The sequence below is a fragment of the Hyaena hyaena genome, unplaced genomic scaffold (assembly GCF_003009895.1).
Source record: "Hyaena hyaena isolate Hyena2069 unplaced genomic scaffold, ASM300989v1 scaffold_168, whole genome shotgun sequence".
Taxonomy (NCBI): Eukaryota; Metazoa; Chordata; class Mammalia; order Carnivora; family Hyaenidae; genus Hyaena; species Hyaena hyaena.
In genome coordinates, this window is record NW_024080800.1 from 1,896,980 (window position 1) to 1,909,232 (window position 12,253).

Here is a 12,253-nt window from a genome sequence, read left to right on the forward strand (position 1 = left end):
GAAAAAAAAAAAAACCTTATCATTTGGGAGGCTTGAGGAGGACAGGGAGAGAAGGACTGGTTTGCAGAAGGAATGCAAGTATTTTTAAGGGACTAAAGACTGAGGCTTTCCACCAGAGCAACAATAATCTCACTCAAATGTGGTTTGTTCTTTTTTTGGTTTTTTTGCTTGTTTGTTTGTTTGTTTTTTTACAAATAGTTTATTGTCAAGTTGGTTTCCATATAACACCTAGTGCTCATCCCCACAAGTGCCCTCCTCCATGCCCATCACCTCCCCTTCCCCCCACTCCCATCAGTCCTCAGTTTGTTCTCAGCATTCAAGAGTCTCTCATGGTTTGCCTCTCTCCCTCTCCTCCACTATTTCCCCCCTTCTTCTCCCCCACGGTCTTCTGTTAAGTTCCTCCTATACGTGCAAACATATGGTATCTGTCCTTCTCTGCCTGACTTATTTCGCTCAGCATAACACCCTCAAGGTCCATCCACGTTGCTACACATGGCCAGATTTCATTGTTTCTCATTGCCATGTGGTATTCCATCGTATAGATAAACCACATCTTCTTGATCCATTCATCTGTGGATGGACACTTAGGCTCTTTCCATGTTTTGGCTATTGTTGAGAGTCAGAGCTGCCTCTAAAACCACAGTAGCAGCTGGCTCAAAGTTCATCACAGACCTCCCAGCCCAATGAATGAAGCAATGAGTGTCTAAAGAACTCATCTTACCTCATCCAGCTTCGTTTGGACACAGGGGAACGAGAAAGTAAAACCCAAGGGGAGCTTCTTGTCTTTGATTTGTAGCTTATCCATGAAGTTAGCCAGGCATTCTGCAATGTGGTCAAACAGCTAAGGGCACACAACACAAGAAGATGAGTGGGGAGGGAGAATAGCATGGATATTAAAAGCATACATACACATAGGGCTCAGCAAGGAACTAGCTGAATGTGAACAAGATATGTATCCCCTCTGAAGTCTTACTTTGCTCATCTGTGATAGGGTGATAACAGTTCCTCAGAGTTACCACAGGGATTAAATGAGTCAATACACATAAGGACTTAACAGGAGTTAGTGCTGGTTAAATACTGTTAGTGTTGATTAAATACTACAAAGGAATTGAGAGGTTGCTCTTCCTCTCAAACCATTTATCAAACCACCATCAAAATAACCCTGTGAAGAAGGGTAAATAATAGCTAAAGCTAATCAGAAAGTCATCACATACCATGGGAACAGAACATCCTTCGGTGGCTCTGTCAGAACACTCCGTGACATGGGTGCACAGCTAACTGTCTCAGAAAGGACAGCTCATCTCACTGCCAAGAAGTATTCTAGCATCCCTATCTCTTGTGACCAGGGAGGGAATGGGACATTTTCTGACTGGCATTCTATGAATGAACTTAACAACAACAAAAAAAATTCATATTTTTCTTCCATTCTAGAAAAGTAATTTCCTAGGAACATTTCAAAGAAGTTATCTTTGTTTTTTAACTTCAAAATGAAACACCCAATAAATCCATGAAGAACACTGAAGAATATATAGGGTTTTATAGATGGGCAGCCTCACAACTGTGACCATGCCAAGTAGGACCCACAGCTCCTAAGAAAAAGCTGTATTTACAATTATCCAGGCTTTCAATCAATCCCAAGGCCCATAGCCCCATAGCTTCCTTCTTGCCCACTCAGCATCTTCAAAGAGAGGCAGTGACCCCCTCTAGATGCTTAGAGGTTGAGGCCAGGGGCACTCTGATACAAAAAGTAAGCAGAAGCCAAAGAGACTGAATAGATAGATGCCAAGGGCCAGTTTGACTAGATGGCAAAATCTAAAAGCCAAGAGGGATGAATGAGAATATACCTTTTCCTCTCCAGACAGAAGCAAGGAAGATCCCACTAAACCGGAAGTTCCCAAAATGTGGTCTTAGACCAGCAATATCACCACCATCATACTATAAATGTAAATTCTGAGGCGCAAACCCAAACCTATGGAATCAAAAACTGTGGGGGTGTGGTCCTCCAGGTAATCCTGAGGCAGGTTTGAGACCCATTACCCTAAACCACAAAAAGATTTGCATTTATAAAGGAATTGAGAGGTTGGGGGTGGCAGGGTAGGCTGAGAGGCCCACTGGCTCCCCACATGTCTGGGGTATGTTCAGTGGGAGTGATCCAGGAAGATAAGCCCAACCCGTCTAGAAGGTGGCGAGCTCTAACAGCGTCCTGCATTGATCCCCCCTCTGTCTGATCACATGCAAAATTAACTTCAGCTGATACAGAAACTCTCAATATCAAACCAAAACATTCTCAACAGGGGCGGCTGGGTAGCTTAGTCGGTTAAGCGTCCGACTTTCGCCTAGGTCATGATCTCGCGGTTCATGGGTTCGAGCCCCACGTCGGGCTCTGTGCTGACTGCCAGCTCAGAGCCTGGAGCCTGTTTCAGTCTGTGGCTCCCTCTCTCTCTGATCCTCCCCTGCTCACGCGGTCTCTCTCTCTCTCCTAGAAATAAATAAAACATTTAAAAAAAAAAAAACATTCTCAACAGCAAAGACGGGGCAATGACAAGACTCTCTTACTAAGAGAATCACCAATGCACAAGTGCTAATTACCTTGAGCAGAAGCCAAGTATTTTAATATGGACATTGGTTTTTTAGATAGATACTCAACAAGTTCTGATTATTCTGTTGGGGAGTTGACCAGAGATAAAATTTATAATATCACCAAATCGCAGCACCTTCTTCCTGGTACTCTAGTCAAAATGATCTTTAGTACAAATAGTGTTTATCAAAAAAATAAAAATAATAAAGGAAGTTGCAGAAGCTGTGGAAAGAAATAAGGCCAATCATCAGATATGAAGAGAGGGGGAGCTTTAGAAGGAGGAAAAGCAAAATGGTTTCCCTTATCCAGCCCCAATCCACCACTCCCTTTCCAGCTGTGTTGCCAACAAGGAAAGGTAGTGAAGAGGCACTAAATTATATGCTGCCTGATATAGTAGCCACTAGCAATCTGTTATCTTAATCATTTAGAATCTTAAAAAATTTAATGGTTACTTCCTGAGTCACAACACTAGCCATCTTTCAAGTGCTCAATACCACTGGCAGATAGCTAATGGCTGTCATATTGCACAGAGCAGATATAGAACAGTTCTACCATTGCAGAAAGTTCTACTGGACAGTACTCGGTTAAGCAGGAAAGAGGAGACCATCTGCTTCCTTAACTGGAAGACTCTCCTTTTCTCTTTGCTGATGACCTAAGGATAAGATACTGGAAGAAAGAGCTAACACCTTCCTGCCATAAAAAGTCTCAAAGGGCATCATTTCATGAGGTTAGAATGGTTTCCTTTTCCTTATTGGTCTGAGAATCTGCTCACTCCCCTTCCCATAAGATACACTTTAAAAATCTAAAGTGGCTGCTATTACAATTTGCAATTCACTGCTCTCAAGTGCAGGTTCATGTGCCTGAAGACATATTTTATCCAGGAACCCACACTGTCCAGGTTCACAGATCTTCAGAAACCTCTGCAAGGTTAGGGTTTGGTGATTTGGTCTTGGTTTTAATGAAATTTTATGTTTAAAATTCATTTGTTCCCTTCCAATTAAAGATTGATGCCTACCATCCTAAAAAAACAAAATAAAACAAAACAAAACAAAAGGGAAAGGGTAAGGGTAAGGAAAAGGAAATTATAGGGGGAAAAAAGCACCAGCAATTCCACCACTAAAATAGCTACTATGAACTTTGTTCCAATCTTTTTACCAACTGTTTTCTGCTTTTAGGCATATAATACTTTTTCCCTTCCTTAAGGTGAAATAAACACCTATATTTTCTTCTAGTTTTCTTAGGTTTCATTTTTATTTAGCACTATTTCATTTATTCAAAACTTTTAAAATATCACAATAGCTTTAGGTTTCTTCCAGGTGGATCTCAGATTTCTTTTTTTAAATTTGGACTAAAACATTGTGTGTGTGTACTGGAGCTATGTGAGAGCTCAAATCTCAGTCTCAAGGACTTTGCGTTTCTTGTCCAACCCCAGGGACAAAAAAAGAGTCTAAAAATATCTCCCCAACATGTTCTACTCGTGGTCTGAAATTTCCTTCTGAGGAGGTGGCCCAGTGTGGTGGGAAAAACTGTAGGCCCCACCTCTTCTAAACCCTAAGGCCTCAGAAAAAGTGACCACACTGGAAGGGCATCTCAATGGATTTCATTTCCTCCATTCACTCTTTTATTACGTACATGCTGGGTAGAAAATACAACAGGAATAACCACCGCTCAAGCTGAAAGTGATCCCTATAGCTGTGCTATCATCCAGAATGTCTTCAGTGATTGGACTGAGAGAAGCTGAAGAAAGAGCAGGAAGAAATCCCCAAGGAAGGTTCTTGAAGAGCAGGTGAAGGGGGAGACCAGTTTCCCTAGATACCCAAGAACAGAGAATAATGCTGGATGCATGGCTGTTACCCAGCAACTGGCCAGATACTTCTGGCATGGTGGCAGGGAGAGTCCCCTCTCTAGGAGGGCTCCCCTCAGGGAAGTCTGGAGAAGGAGAGCCCCTGAAGGGCCTGCCCCACAGGATTTCTTGCTGCAGGAGCACCAGGGAGCACTTCAGGAAGCACTTCCTTCAGGGAGCATTTCCTACTCTGGAAGCAGGACCAGTAGCAGGGCCGGAACCCAGGACCACCACGTTGCCTAATTCCGGGAAGCGCCACTCACATGCACCACATCGTGTGGCCTACCAAGTGGACTGAGCCCCCTAGATTTATACAAATGCAGACTCTAGTCTCATCAACTGGGCTTTGTGTTGTGCCTCTGGCCCCTCCCACCCCTATGATCTAAGGCCAAGTCATTCACTCAATCTTTTAAAACCCAAATCCTACATCTATAAAGCAGATAACGGGAGCTCAGCCTCCCAGGGCCAGCATGAGGGTAAAAAGAGGAAATACATACAAAAAGCTTTTACTCAGCCTGACACACAATAGGTCATGTGTCAGCTCCTCCTCCTGATAATCACTCTTCCATTTCAACACACTTATGACCTTCTGTGAGGGGTGGGGTATGTGTCCTGGTGGTCTGGCTGTGCTGTAAGCCCTGGAGGGGAGAGGCCAGAACTTTAATTCCCAGCAAGGATCACTGCCCAATGCATAGGAGAAGCTCAGTACATGTTTGGAGACTATCATGGTGCCAATTCCATTCTTGCTCCTTTTTTTCTGGCTGTTACTGAGAGGATTCTTCTTTGGATTTCACATTTCTTCCTTTGATTGCATCCACTCCTTTGATTGCTTAGATGCTCTAGAAGCCACAAAGATATGGGGATGACTAAGCATGACTTGGGGCAGTGTGGAAGCACACGGTGCCCACTGCAGTGGCAGGTGGGACAGACACACTAAAGCTGGATTTTGATGATTTCTCAATGGGCTTCCATCCCTGCATGCAAAACCTCTTCTGTTTTAGACAGTCAAGAGAAAGAACAAATAACCACAAAAGTCAAGGGCCAAGTTCCATTTTCATGTGATGCTATGGTAACAAGTATGCATCAAAGAGCACTACAGAATGACTACAATGGCAGGTGGCAGTGTCAAACCACAATAGTGTCTTCTGACTTGCCATTCAGTGGCACCACTGCCAACCACAGGTGTCCAGCAGTGTGGGTCCAACTTCCTGACAGCAGACTTTCATCAGTAACCAGCCCATGCAAGCAGACCTCAAAAGACATGGCAAATCAAAACATCACCTACTATAGTACTTCCAGACCCTGGGGCCTCATGCATATGTTGCTTCCTCTCTGGCCCACATTCACATCTCCTGATGGAGGTGCCCCACTCAACCTCCAGGCATAGAAAGGGATCACGGGGCAGAAATAGGCCAGGAAGTCTGAGCCTCAGTCAGGGTCTCCTTCCTCCAGACAGCATCTGCTCCTATGGGGCCCAGAGCCCCAGTGGCTGCTCTGAGAGAAGGATCATACCTGGGTGCCGCTGCCTCGCATGAGATCCTCAGGGATGGCATAGATCTGGTTCTCCATCTCGACCTTCTGGAGCCCATTGTCTGTTACTCTTACACGAAGCACACGGAAGTTGGTCCCTCCAAGATCCAGAGCCAGGAACTCCCCATGTTCTGCAGAGAGAGGAGGGGCCGCTATTAGTATAGGAAAGACAAGATCTTCACAGAGACCAAGACTCAAAACCTAGGAATCCCTCCATAAACACTGGTCATCTCCCAGTGATGGGGTGGCCAATGGGTCTTACTTTTTTCCACATATAATTATGTACAATCTGATTATTTTTCTTAATGCATCTTTATATTACTTTTAGAATTCACACAATGAGGGGTGCCTGGGTGGCTCAGTCAGTTAAGTGTCCTACTTCAGCTCAGGTCATGATCTTGCAGTTCGAGAATTCAAGCCCCACATCAGGCTCTGAGTGGAGTCTGCTTTGGATTCTGTGTCTCCCTCTCTCTGCCCTTCCCCCACTTGCACTATCTCTCTCTCTCTCTCTCTCAAAAACAAGCATTAAAAAATTAAAAAAAAAAAAAAGAATTCACACAATGACACAGCCTTGCATCCAATGATGGGGTGCCCACCGCCTCACAAGAGCTAACTACTTCCCATGGGCTTTCAGCCAAGTCCGCATCAACCTCAAGGGACCCATCAAGCTCTGTACCAGAAGTCGATGCTTCAGTTTTCTTCTTCATATCCCAGGACACCCACCACACTGCTATAGGCCTGTGGGCCCCTGGGCCTTCAGCCAAATAGTGGTCCCCATACAAAGTTTACTTTTTAATGTTTGCATACAATGATAGCAATGTCCTGTGGCAGGATAAGAGGGTCATGTGATGACGTGAATGGGATCCAATGGCTATAAATTAGGAGGTCTAGCAAACTAGCCAATCAGGTGCCCCCCAAAAAGATCCCAGGCTTATGAGAATGTGAGAGAATGCTGACCCAAGGGTATGTAAGACAAGTCAGGCCACTCAGCTGATCCACTCAGGCAGGCTCCAGAGCTGGGGTGGAGGGGGGACATGGAGACTCCACAAACACAAGTGGGTCAAGACCTTCAGGTGTCATGAGGAGGCACAGTCCCTTCTCCCCAGGAAACAAGCAGTGTAGACAGATTCCAGACAATAATACAGCTGGCTGCAGGGACATGCTCCATTGTACGGCACAGAACAAAAGTGCTGAAGAGGCGCAGAGGCCAGAGCCAGGGCTGGGGGCTGGCAGGGTAGGCAAGGGCTGGGGGAGGTGGGCTCACTCCCTGAGCAGCATCCCGCACCAGCAGTGGCTCCGCGAGTCTTCCACTGCCCTGCCCCACCCCTTCTCGAAGGACACAGAATTATTTCCCAGGGAATTCACTTATTGGCATGTTCGTCAACACTCAGTCCATTTCCAGGTGGGTGACAGCCAATGAAGTATGGCTGAAAGGATTGGGAGGGGCAGGGAAAAGCTCTGACCGAATGAGCCAACATGGGTCCATTCTGTGCCATGGCCCTCTCAGCAGCAGTAACTGTTTGGCCCTGAGAAAAGCTACTCCATCCTAGCTCCCTGAGGGCACTACCCATAGCCTCCACACAACCGTGGCTTGGGAGAAGCAACATACAGAGCCTGGCTCAGGAGCCCATGTTATCTGTGTCAGAACTCTGGCCATGTTTTGGCCATGGCAAGTCCCTGACCCTCACTGCCTCACCTTTGAAATGGGAATGTCATAGCTCAGGTGGTTGTTATGAGGGGGAAAACTAGATACTGTGCCTCAAACACCTAGCACAGTCCCTAAGTACTAGAAACTTTCCATCTCCACACACTGCCCAAACCTCACACGGGAGTTCCCCAGGCCCATTGTCAGGGCTGCCTCTCAGATTGAAAAGCAAAATCACCCTCACCAGCCAGGACTAAAGGAACCTGTCCAAGAAAAGCCACTGGAACGTGCCCCAGTGACTTCAGCATTCCTCCTCAGAGGTGTTACTTTTTGGTCCCCTCGGTGGCATCTGGAGAGCCTCCCAACCCCACCAGCTACAGCTGTTAAATAGCTGGGGCAACCTCAAGCCCACCTGAGATGACTCTGCCTCTCTCGTGGCCATGGGGGACTTTTCCAGGCACTCCAGTTCTGAGCCTCCCCCAGTAGTGGGAACCCAGCCAGACTGCAGGAAAAGCTATGTGGTGGTTGTCATGGGGGATGAAAAGGAAAATCAAAGATGAACTGCCTACATCAGCACTCTGTAGCCTAGGACGCATGCAATGCGCTGAATCGGCGACCACGGGGGTCATGATTCAAGGCCAGCCCAGCCTCCGTTCCCAGGAAGGAATGTCATCCTTGCTTTCTTTTCAGACTCTGCCGGAACAGACATTCCTCTGCATCCCTCCTCCCGGGACCACTTCTGCAAACACACGGGATCACAACTACCACAGCTAAGGATTGTATTCCTTCCAGGGTGTAATGTCTCCAAGGCAGACCCAGCATTGGGACTCCTAGAGCTAAATGATAAGGTGACCCCATGGGACAGTGGACAGACCCTTCTCCTAGTGCCCACCCCCACATCATGCATGAGAGGCCCCCACAGAGCAGTGGTGAAGGGCTGGGCCTTCAGATATGGGCAGACAGGCTTTGTTTTGAATTCCAGATCAGCTTCTTTACTACCTATGTGGCCTCTGAGCATGTCACCTCACCTATAGAACACAGGCCCTAATGCTGACTTCTCCCAGGAGTCGTGAGGTGGACACGAAATACAGAACACATTATATGCAAATATGCAGGTTCGCAGTAAGCCACCAGTAAAATCACTGTCCTATTCTTTTGTTTGATTATGTAGTTCTTCTCAGCCCCTCCAATCCCTACCTACATACACCTACTCAAGTGGCTCAAGTCCCACATGTACCATGAACCTTCTAGGACATTCCAAGAAGCCAGAGAGCAGACAGCGTGGGAATGTATGATGGGGCATGAAGAACCATCACATCTATGGGCCTGGGACCATCAGACTAGATGGGTGGGAGTGAGAGCAAGGCTCTAAGGCTGGAAAACATGCCCATGGCAGGTTTCTTAAAGTGCACAGCTATGTGATAAAGGACCCAATAAGGTCCAGAGAGATCGTTCTGCTGAATTATAGCCAGTAACATATTTGAGGCAACATACTAAGAAAACATCTATTGCATTTGCTCATTGATAGTTCACTTGTTAACAAAATGTCTGAATACCAATCAATTTATATATGAGACCATCATGTCAGAGGTAAGGTTTCTTTTATTGTTAAGCATGCTGCTATGTCTGGAAAACAATTTACCTTCCTAAAATTAATAAAATATGAACATCTGATTTTTTTTAAAGCTCAAACAGTTTAAAGTGGGAAAAACAAAAAGTAAATCTCTTTTCTTCTCCAAAATAATCACTACTAATGTTTCTTGGGTGTCCTTAGTACATTTATTTTGTAAAGACAGTGGAGGCTATTAACAGACACATTCAAAGAAAGGGGTTGGAATTGCTGGTTCTGAAGATGTGTGTTTTTAATTTGGAAGACATTGCCTAAAAGTTCATACCTAAAAGTTCTCAACAATTTCCACACAAACCAACAGCTAAGTTTTGTTCTCACCAGGGTCTCATGTTATCTGGCAATTAATCTTTGCCACCTTCTTTGGTCAAAGTGGTATCTCATTTTTTAAACTTGGTTTCCCTCTCTTGTGTAAGGTTACACCTATTGAATTGTTAACTGCCCTTTAGAATTCCTTGTTCTGTGAACTTTCTATTCACATCTTTTGCCTTTTTAAAAAATACATTCATTATTTTCTTAAGTTTTGTTGGTTGTATATTTACAATTTTTTTCCAGTTGGGTATCTGTCTTTTCACTTTATCTGTGGCATTTTTGGCATGTAGAAACTTTTTAATTTTTATGTTGTCAAAGTATTTGTGGTTTCTGTGGTTTTAGGTTTTGTCTGTAGAAATTCTGAAGATTACATTAGTTGGCCTCCCTTTCTAACACCCCCCCCAAACTCCTCCTAAATGTGGCCACCACCACTGCTAAAATTAAGGAAGTAAAGTTCCACTTGAGGTTTATTTGAAAGATCAAATTAATCTTCTATTTTCTTTGCTGTTGCTGTTGTTGTTGTTGTTGTTGTTGTTGTTGAAGCCCCCACCCCTCCTGTCTCTCAGGGTAGGCACATTGCTAAGGGCACCCAGCTGCTTGCCACATGGCCACCATTTTCGTGTAAATTGGCCTAGGTGGGTGACCCCCCTTCATAAAATTCAGCCGTGGACAATGGGGGCATCAATCCTGCTACCTATCACATGCGAAGCAAGCACTCTACCTTTTGAGCTAATTTCTCAGCTCCCTCTCTAGTTTAAGGCGATTTTATACCAAAATGAAGACAGAAGTGTGTCTTCATTTCTCTCATCCCTGAGACAGAGTTCAGACTTTATCACTGGCATCTGGATGACTATGGTAATAAAACAATGGAAAGACATAGGCAGGCATGAGGGAGATTGAGGTGATTGAGGGCCCAACATGTAGGTGTTTTTAATGGAAGATAAACTAACATTTGTTAAGTGATGGTCACTTTGTAAGTATTAGCTCATTAACTACCTCAGCAACCCTATGGGATATTATAATCCCAATTTTCCAGACGAAAAAAACAAGACTGAGGTCAAGTAACTGAAGCCAAGATTTAAAATCCAGGTCTGGTTCTCCAGCAAAGTTTTCTACTGTGATGAGTAAAGAGGCCCCCACATGCAAAAGCTGTAAATCCTCAAATAAGAAATTCTTCTTTAATTAAATGCCAAGAGCATATAATGCCCAGAGGTCACCAGCAACCTCCAACGCTGGCCTGACTCACAGAGGAAGTGATACTGTAGTTCAGAAATTGAGTCATTTGGTTAAGGTCACGCAGGGGTAAATGACTGCTGGGTCCATCTGACCCCAAAGCCCGTACCTATCCCACCACACCAAATCCATGTCTCTCGTTCCTGAAAGCTGAGGAGGACCTGACACAGAATCCAGGATGAGACAAATAAACCTCAGAAAGCCTAAACAGAAAGTAAAGGCACCCTAATCTTTCTTTTATCAGTAACTGCAGTCCATCTCTACCTACCACCCCTGGGCCTACTGGATGGCCAAGTGCTCTCAGACTTGAATAGGACACATACATCCACTGGCCAGAAGAGATGTGCCATTCTCCCCCAGGAGCCCAGAACCTTCCGAAGCTTGTTGATGCAGGCTTTTCTCTAGCCACAAATGGCTGCCATCTCGCACAATCACATGGAAACTCTATTCCCACCAGGCCCTCTCTGCTGAAGGTCCTCCTAATTAAAAGCATTCCCCTCCAAAACCAGACAAGAGAAGAGACACCAACTCTCTTCTAAAAGAACACAAGGACTCAAAGAAGTGCTGCTGGCACTCAGTGAAGAGGAACTGGCGATAGGGGCATTAAGTCACGCCACCCTCCACCCTCCACCAAATTGCCCAACAGTTAAGATCCAAGGTGTTCCGTCTGGCAGAGTGTGTTTGCTGACTCATTTGTCATCCTAGACTACCATTCTGCCCACTTTCAGTGAGGCTCTTATCAAATACATAAGGTCAGCAAGATAAAAGGGTTTCAATTTCTCCTGGGAACTCACCTGTCTCAGGGAAAGGCTGAGGAGAACGAAAATGGCATTAGAACTAGCTGCCTAAACGTGACAGTCCCCATCAGGGTGGTGGATGAGATTCCAGAATGTGTCTGATTAGGCTGTAACTCCATCATTGTTAACAACACACAAATACATGGCCTGTACCTGGCAATGTCCACACAATTTTTGAGGAACAAAAGGCAAGGGCCAGTTGAATTTTCCAACAGGATCTATTTTCAATCATTAGGTACTTGTCACTAATTAAAATAGCTCACCACCTGTTCCTCCCAGCAGCACTTGCAGCACTACATCCACCAGTGTTCTAAGGGTGACTTGCAAACAGGTTTGGTTTGGTTTTGTCTTTTGAAGCAACAGTGCCCTTCGTCAAAGGCAACTAGGTTCATTTAGAAGGGACAGTGCCCTGCCAGGTTAAGGTTGGAGCCAGAATCCAGGCCCCTCACCCCAGAGCTTTTTCAGAACCACAAACTCTAGAAGCCTCTCCCTGAACAAGTAGCTTTTACATTGTGTTCCCAGAGTTCTGGGGATCCTTGCAGGTGGTGAAGTCTGACCTCTGTGGGTTAAGGAAGGCCAATTAAGATACCTCACCCCCCACCTCCTCACTTCCAATTACATCTCTTTCCTCTACTTTCACTGTCTTAGATATGGGGTTCTACATAAGATTTCATTGTGTTTAAAGTTG

The 12,253-nt window shown here is 45.2% G+C and overlaps 1 protein-coding gene across 1 annotated transcript in view; it reads right to left on the reverse strand.

Annotated features, from left to right (window-relative positions):
• The window catches only part of HK2 (hexokinase 2), a 63,639-nt gene that overhangs the window by 22,987 nt on the left and 28,399 nt on the right, over nucleotides 1-12,253 (reverse strand). Inside the window, exons 3-4 of the mRNA XM_039240129.1 lie at nucleotides 5,934-6,082; nucleotides 722-841 (exon numbers count right to left, since the gene is read on the reverse strand). Coding sequence (XP_039096060.1) covers nucleotides 722-841; nucleotides 5,934-6,082 — 269 coding nt within the window. The remainder of the gene's footprint in view (nucleotides 1-721; nucleotides 842-5,933; nucleotides 6,083-12,253) is intronic.